At 54.8% G+C, this 8,350-nt stretch overlaps 1 protein-coding gene across 1 annotated transcript; it reads right to left on the bottom strand.

Annotated features, from left to right (window-relative positions):
* Positions 1 to 485: 485 nt before the first annotated feature.
* Positions 486 to 1,608, bottom strand: LOC100276191 (uncharacterized). Its single transcript, NM_001150036.3, has one exon. The coding sequence runs from the start codon at positions 1,507 to 1,509 to the stop codon at positions 1,024 to 1,026; it is 486 nt and encodes a 161-aa protein (NP_001143508.2). The 5' UTR covers positions 1,510 to 1,608; the 3' UTR covers positions 486 to 1,023.
* Between the last annotated feature and the right edge of the window lie 6,742 nt (positions 1,609 to 8,350).

Genomic DNA, 8,350 nt, shown 5'->3' with positions numbered 1-8,350 from the left:
AAAGAAATACAAGGGGATTTTTTAAAATTGTTGTAGTATAGAACTAGTAAGATGTCCCTACGGTTTTTATTTATTACACACATAGACTTTGTTTTAATAATACACAAAAAAAATATATGTATTCTCTTGGTTAAATGTGCGTAAATGAGAGTCAATAAATAAGGTTTGAATTCTACTTATGTGTAATTTTACCTTATTTTTGCGCGTGACGCTGGTGCATGCATGCATGCCCGTTTGCAAATTGAGGTACAATTTAAATACTTTAAAAAATCTCTCCAACCGAGGTGCTGCTTTATGCATGCATTGCATCCCCACGACGCGCGCGATGCACCTGGTGTTGTGGACACGGACGGTCGGACGACGACTCGATCATCAGATGCTGGAGCACACACATGACACATCGCACGGCATCACACAGACTCGTGAACTTGTTAGCTACAGCTAGGAACGGAGAGAAAAGGAGAGGGGAGGAAGAAGACAGCATAGGGGAGCAATCGACTGGAATTGTATTATCTGTTTGTTTACATTCCGTTCACAGATCACACTTTACAATACATAAACCCTTCACTGCAGCAGCAAGGCACACACACGCGACAGCCGACCCCACACAGCAGAGACCGAGACACACACGCGACAGCTACGCCGACTCCGGAGTCCGGACCACTCACGGCAGTTGGTGCGTCGAACCCTTGCACCCGCCTCCCGACGCTGTGGCAAGTCAGGCGATGGTTCGTGTATCAGCTTCTGGCTGCACCTTCTCCAGTGAATCATCTGGTGTTGGCTTCTCTAGTGATTGATCACGAGCTGGCATAGTAACAGAACTCGTTTGCACGACGCTTTATTATACCAAAACAAAGACGTAAGTACGATCGGTCTCGACACGGACAGACGACCTGACACTGAGAATGAGCATCATCCTGACAGACTCGACAGTGTGCTAGCTCATTCACGACACTATCACTGTTACTGCTGGACCAAGAACAAACAAACCAAAACCACGTACATCAGTGGCTCAGTGGCACGCTAGCTGCTGGCTCTCTCCATGTCTGCGTGCATCATCATCCTCATTTCGACGCTGCTGCTGGGGGCCGGCCGGGTTCCGTCGAGGCACCTGCACACCGGCTCTCCCCTGATAAAAATGCAGAACGGGTGCTCGCATGGTGGTGCTGGTGCGCGCGGCGGCACTACGAGACTGTCATGCACTAGCTCGTCCTTGGCGCCGCGGCCGCTCTCCGTCGTCGTCCGGTCGGCGCGGGTGTAGGGGCAGAAGCAGATGTCGGACTCAGGGAAGCAGATTGGGTGCTCGCACCACCGGAGCTGCTTCTTGTCGTCCGCCGCCGCCGCCGAAGTAGTCACTCCTCTTTCGCCGTCGCTCGGAAGGCGGACGATGGCGCCGCCGGCCGGGGCGTCGGGTATGACGCGGACAGCGTCAGCGAAGGTGGCTTCAAGGGAGAGCACCAGTAGGACGACGATGACGCTAGACGCAATGCTTCTCTTCATGGAGGACATGGCGCGCGGGCGCGGCTAGCTAGACAAGAAGCTTCTTCGTATCGGTTGTGTTGTGTTGTGTGTGGTTGACTGGTTGTGATGTGCGCTCGGCAGACAAATAGCCTCTGCTACTTGTATTGGATATTTATAGCGCTTATTTCTGCATTATATTGTTCACAACCACTGCTGTTAGGGTGTGTTTCTTGAAGCGTACAAAGAGATACAAGAAAACGGCTATATTTTCTATAGTGTTTGGTTGAAAGCTATGCATGGCGATATCGAACCAATTTTTGGTGCGTGAAACACGATCCATGCATATATGGGGCCGGCCGGGCTGGCAATGAATATGATGGTCATAATAATAATTCGTGGACGCACCTGCTGGCATCCATTCATCACCGTCGTACGTGTAACATGAGACGAGGGGCGGCGAGCATGACTTTCATGTGTGCTCTCACGGGTGGTCGATCCGGACACACGACTACGTACACAATGCAAGCGGCAGCAATCAGACTCAGAGAGCTGCGAGCCTATCTACACAACCGTGTGTTCTGGAGAGTACTTAGACAATTACCATTTCCAATTGTAGGCGCATTTCCTAATCAAATACTGATGGTCTCCTACAAGCAAATTGTAGGCGCAACAATTATTTTTTATTTACTTTCTAGAGATGACGATTAGAGTTAGAAAGCTACAACTAGATCTAATCCTAAGAACAAGAAAGTAAATAAAATATAACTGTTGTTTAGTAATTTGATTGTTGTGCTCCAATTGTTCGTAGCCCCTTTATATCTAAAGAGGAGGTCTGGACCCTTTCCTAAACGAAAATCTAATAAAATCCCATAAAAAATCGAATGAGTCCCACGAGAAATTGGGACTCTAGCCTGAACTGTCCGGACTACCACGACGCGGACCGTTTGGGCTTCCCCGTCGGACTATCTAGGACTTCAATATTAGGTGTTCAACACTTGCCCCCATCCTACTGTTTGGTGGATTTTTGAGAGCCAAAAGCACCGAGCACGCCTCGTATACTTTGGAGACCAAGATATGCATATGTCAACACATCAACATATGAATATGTCAACATATACTACTCCAAAGCAAAACTCGAGATGTTAGAACATCGATTTTTCAAGCATCTTGCCAAACACTAGGATCATATTGTTTTAAGAAACGACCATTTAATGCTTTAGGTAACTTATCACCTTGCAAGGTCTCCATCATATTTGCATTACCAGAGATTACATGATGTGCAATTCTGTAAGTCCCTTCCCAACTTGGAGACCACTTACCAAACTTACGGTCCTTGGTATTTAATGGTAAAATTGTCTTCCATAGCAGATCTCCAACCTAAAATAACTTAGCCTTTATCTTCTTATTATAGGTCTTGTCAACCACAAGTTTGTCTTTCTCTTTCTCCTTCAAAGTTGTCAACCTTTCGTCGGTTACCTCATCAATATTATCCATCATTAGATAATGGTATACATCGATAGCTAAATCATTGTGCCTGGCAAACCTAATGACGTTTATTTAGACTTATCTCTCCACAAGCAAAATAACTTCCTAACCATGTACAAGCTCAAAAGGAGACACTTTAGTAGCACGATGCCCAAATATTATGTGAGCCCATAGAGCTTCAGACAAAACCTTATGCCCACACTTAGGATAATCAGTTACCTTCTTTTTTGATATGGCTAATCAATGTTTTATTACTTGACTCAGTCTGACCACTGTCCTGAGTGTAGTATGTAGATGACTTGAGTAACTTAATCTTATAAGATTTAGCATACTCATGTACCTCTTCGGACATAAAGGAAGTCATCTTATTTGTACTCAGAGTTTGTAGAATACTGAATCCATGATTAATATGCTCAATTATAAATTCAATTACCTTCTTGTGTCATATTTTTTTAAAGCAACAACTTCAATCCATTTGGTGAAGTAGTCTGTGGCGCCTAACCCAAACTGATGCCCCTTTGATGATGACGAATGAATTTCACCCACAAAATCTAGACATCATCCTATAAAGGGCCATGGCTTGATATTAGGATATAATTCAGTACAAGGTACCATTTGTAAATCCCCATACTTTTGACTCACTTGACACCCCTTGTAGTACTTAAAACAATCATAAATCATGTTAGGTCAATAAAACTTGGGCCTTCTCAAAAGCTACTTCATTTTTAGAGCCGATTTATGAGTACCACAAATGCCTTTGTGTACCTCATCCATGGCTAACATAGCATCATCAGGGCCCAAGCATGTAAGCATAATATCACTAGGAGTTTGGCGAAGAAGTTCATCATCAATGAGAACATATTTAAAAACCATCTATCAAATACTCCTATATGTTCTAATATTTGGATCATGCAAATACGTGATAAAAGGTATCCTCCAATTATCCCTATCAGCCATGTTGTGAATCAAATCACCTAAACCATCATTGCAATGGTTTTATCAACACATGTCGGCGTTTCGAGACCGGGGGGTCCCTGGGCCGACGAGTGAATGTCGCCGTGTGCCCCAGCCCAGATGGGTCGAGCGCGAGGGCGAGCGCGAAGGGGGGGAGAGCGAGGGGGCCGGAGACCGGCATGAGAGAGGTGGGAATCCCGCGGCCTTCGTGTTCGTCACGCGCCCAGGTCGGGTGCGCTTGCAGTAGGGGGTTACAAGCGTCCACGCGGGAGAGGGAGCGAGCGGCTTCAAGCGAGCGCCTGTCCCGTCCTCGTCCCCGCGGGGCCAACCCTCCCTAAGAGGGCCCTGGTCCTTCCTTTTATAGGCGTAAGGAGAGGATCCAGGTGTACAATGGGGGGTGTAGTAGAGTGCTACGTGTCTAGCGGAGGAGAGCTAGCGCCCTAAGTACATGCTGTTGTGGCAGCCGGAGAGATTTTGGCACCCAGCTGGTGTGATGTCGTGGCCGTCGGAGGAGCGATGGAGCCTGGCGGAGGGACAGCTGTCGGAGCGGTCGAGTCCTTGCTGACGTCCTCTTGCTTCCGTAAGGGGGCTGAGAGCCGCCGTCGTCACAGAGTATGCGAAAGGCCATCATTGCCTATCTGGCGGAGCGAGCCAGATGGGACGCCGGTCTTGTTCCCTGCGGCCCGAGTCAGCTCGGGGTAGGGTGATGATGGCGCCTCCTGTTGACGTGGCTGGCCTGCGCCCTAGGTTGGGCGATGTGGAAGCTCCTCCAAAGCCGAGGTCGAGTCTGTCTTCCGTGGCCGAGGTCGAGTCCGAGCCCCTGGGTCGGGCGAGGCGGAGTTCGTCGTCTCCTAGGGCTGAGCCCAAGTCCGAGCCCTAGGTCGGGCGGAGCGGAGTTCGCCGTCTTCCGGGGCTGAGCCCGAGTCCGAGCCTTGGGTCGGGCGGAGCGGAGTTCGTCGTCTTCTGGGCTGAGCCCGTGTCCGAGCCCTGGGTCGGGCGGAGCGGAGTTCGCCGTCTTCCGGGGCTGAGCCCGAGTCCGAGCCCTGGGTCGGGCGGAGCGGAGTTCGCCGTCTTCTGGGGCTGAGCCCGAGTCCGAGCCCTGGGTCGGGCGGAGCGGAGTTCGCCGTCTTCCGGGGCTGAGCCCGAGTCCGAGCCCTGGGTCGGGCGAAGCGGAGCTTCCTATGGTGCCTCCGGCAGGGCCTGACTGCCTGTCAGTCTCACTCTGTCAAGTGGCACCGCAGTCGGAGTGGCGCAGGCGGCGCTGTCCTTTTGTCAGGCCGGTCAGTGGAGCGGTGAAGTGACGGCGGTCACTTCGGCTCTGCCGGCCGGGGGGCGTGCGTCAGGATAAAGGTGTCAGGCCACCTTTGCATTAAATGCTCCTGCGATTTGGTCGGTCGATGCGGCGATTTAGTCAGGGTTGCTTCTTGGCGAAGGCAGGGCCTCGGGCGAGCCGGAAATATGTTCGCCGCTGGAGGGGGGCCTCGGGCGAGACGGAAATCCTCCGGGGTCGGCTGCCCTTGTCCGAGGCTAGGCTCGGGCGAGGCGTGATCGAGTCCTTCGAATGGACTGATCCCTGACTTAATCGCGCCCATCAGGCCTTTGCAGCTTTATGCTGATGGGGGTTACCAGCTGAGAATTAGGAGCCTTGAGGGTACCCCTAATTATGGTCCCCGACAGTAGCCCCCGAGCCTCGAAGGGAGTGTTAGCACTCGCTTGGAGGCTTTCGTCGCACTTTTTTGCAAGGGGACCAGCCTTTCTCGGTTGCGTTTTGTTCCGGTGGGTGTAGCCCCCGAGGCCTCGGAGGAGTGGTTTCACTCCTTCGAGGTCTTAATGCCTTGCGTAATGCTTCGGCTGGTCTGGTTGTTCCCTCATGCGAGCTGGCCGTAGCCCGGGTGTACGGTCGGGTCCCAAGTTCTCGGGCTGGTATGTTGACGCTGTCAACGGTTCGGCCGGAGCCGGGTTTGCGAGAGCAGCCCCCGAGCCTCTGCACAGGGCGAGAGGGCGATCAGGGACAGACTCGGCTTTTTTACATACGCCCCTGCGTCGCCTTTCCGCAAGGAGGAGGGGGGGAAAGCGCCATGTTGCCCTCGATGGGCGCCGAACATGGTGTCTCCGGTGAGCTGCAAGCGGGTAATCCGAGTGGACGTCCGTGCCCCGTTTGTTAGGGGTCGGCTAGGGGCCCGGAGGCACGCCCAAAAGTACCTGCGGGTGATCTGCCGGACCCGGTCCCCTGGCGACGGGGTCCGAGGGCTCGATGCCTCCCTCTGATGGGATTCCGTTACAAGATCGCTCCCGCTGGTCTCGGAAATGTCCTAGGGTACCTCGGGAGCGCAGCCCGAGCCTTGGTTATGTATCGAACGTACCCATGGTCATCCCTCGCTCGACGTCTGAGGCGGCTGTGAACCCTTCGGGGGCCAGCCTTCGAACCCCTGATCAGTAATGGGCGCGGAGCCCGAGTAGCCTGAGGCGGCCGTGGAACCCTTCCGAGGGGCCGGCCTTCGAACCTCTGACCAGTAGTGGGTGTAGGGCCCACGCGATCTGAGGCGGCTGTCGAACCCTTCCGGGGGGCCAGCCTTCGAACCTCTGATCAGTAGGGAGGCTCGGAGCCTGGTTCCTTCTCGGGGAAGGATCCTTTTCGGGGTATCCCCCTTTCTCGGTCCCTGTTGCAAGAGAGAGAAAGAGGAAAAAGGAAAAGGATACGAAATCGAACGACGTGGCGTACCTTTTTTGGCGCGGTTATTATGGCAAAGGCGAAGCGTCGCCTGCTTCTCCTGCCAGAGGCGCCGCCTGTCCCGCCGTGGAGTTAATGCGACGGGGCGAGTGGTTGGCGGGGCGGCCGTTGCGCATGCGCGAGCCGTTCGAGGAACGGAACACGGGCGCGTTGTCTTCACGCCGTGAGAGAGGGTTCTCTCGCTGCCCCCGGATGGGACGTGAGCTTGGCTGACGACGCGACTGCTGCTCCTGCCCGCCTGCCACCGCCATTACTGCCGGCCCATTTTTGGCCGCACTGACCGCCGCACCAGGCTGGCGCTGCTGGGTCGTGCGCTGGGTCGCCTCGAGTCGCGGTATTGGTTCCGCAGTTGAGGAGGCGCGGTGGTGCGCAAGTGGCGGTGCAGTTGCATGCACGAAGCATTCGGCGCGTCGGTTGCATGACGCGTGGGCCTGGGCCTCCATGCTGGGCGTGTTGGGAGTCGGAGAAGCGCGCCCACTTGGCGCGGTTGCATGCCGCCTGCATGGCTGCCCGCCCCTTTCGCCCTTTGGTCTGGGCCAAAGTGGAGGGTCACTTGTAACCGCTGGGCGGTTGTGCGCACCGCGCACGGCGGTTTGGCTTCTTCTGCTCTGAGCCGGTTTGCATGACGTGTGGGACCCAGCCCCCGCGCCGCAGGGGAGGACCTTGGAGTGTGTTGGAGAAGACTCAGCCCGCGACGGTTGGGGGCGCAAGTAGGGAGAGTCGCCTTTAAAAGGAGGGTGACCCCCTTTGGAAGGCAACCATGTCTTCGCGCTCCCTTATGCATAGTGTCTTTCCACCTTCCAAGCCCCCGGATGGGGGATACCCGCCGTCTTTCCGCCTCATCGTTGGAGGAACGCAACTCCGTGGGAGTTGGTACCTTTCAGCCATCGTTCGGCTTCAAGGATTTTCATCATGCAGCCCGACTGCACCCCTCCGCCGGCGGTCACCCAAGATGGTGACCTCCAGTTTGATGGTGGGGGAAAGCGAGTCGGGCTGCGGCCTCTGCCCCTCCCTCAGCCTCAAGGATTTTCATCACCAGGTCTGGGGAGGGGAGTGTGCCGAGTTGGGGTCGGCCCCTGCGTGGGCGGTGGCCCGCTCCTTCCCTCAGTGATCGGAGGGAAGGGCGGTCGTCGTCCGTGGCGCCGGCAGCTGCAGCGTGCCTGGCTCTCGGACGCGAGTGGCTTCGGAGCCGCTCGCGGCGCCGGCGTCTGCCACGGCAGCTGGAAGAGGTTCTTCCGCCGACGAGATAGCCAGGGCCGCCCACGGACCGACCTCCAACTCTACGGCCTTCTGCCCGTCCTTGCCTCACGAGTTTGGGCATGGGCGGGGGCTTCTTAGCAGCAGCATCCGCCCTGAGGTCAGCGCTGCCGCTGTTCGGCCCCCCGGAGCAGAAGTCGTCGTCATCGCCGCTGCTGGAGCGGGCGACGGCGCGCCGTTCGTCGGTCTTCTGTTGCTCCGCAGGCCCCCCCCATCGAGTGGGGTTGTTCGTACCTGCGGAGGTGGAACCGGAGTTCCATTTGTAATGGCACTTTGAATGCCAGTGTTTTTGTTCATTGTGGCTGTCGAGGCCTGAACATGTATGTAATTTTGGCACGGAGCCGTGTTTTTTCCTCATTTTCGAGCACTAAGACTCGCCTGTTGTTGTCTAAACTGCTTCACCAAGCGTGAGTCGCCCCGTGTAAAGGTGACGAGTGAGGTATCCGTATCCCGGAGGCATAG

The sequence above is a fragment of the Zea mays genome, chromosome 3 (genome assembly GCF_902167145.1).
Source record: "Zea mays cultivar B73 chromosome 3, Zm-B73-REFERENCE-NAM-5.0, whole genome shotgun sequence".
Lineage (NCBI taxonomy): Eukaryota > Viridiplantae > Streptophyta > Magnoliopsida > Poales > Poaceae > Zea > Zea mays.
The sequence above is the reverse complement of the archived record's forward strand: the minus strand, read 5'-3'. Positions and strand labels throughout refer to the sequence as shown.

Bases quoted from the DNA above. Each gene is read 5' to 3' on its own strand.
- LOC100276191 (NM_001150036.3), bottom strand. From the start codon at position 1,509: ATGTCCTCCATGAAGAGAAGCATTGCGTCTAGCGTCATCGTCGTCCTA.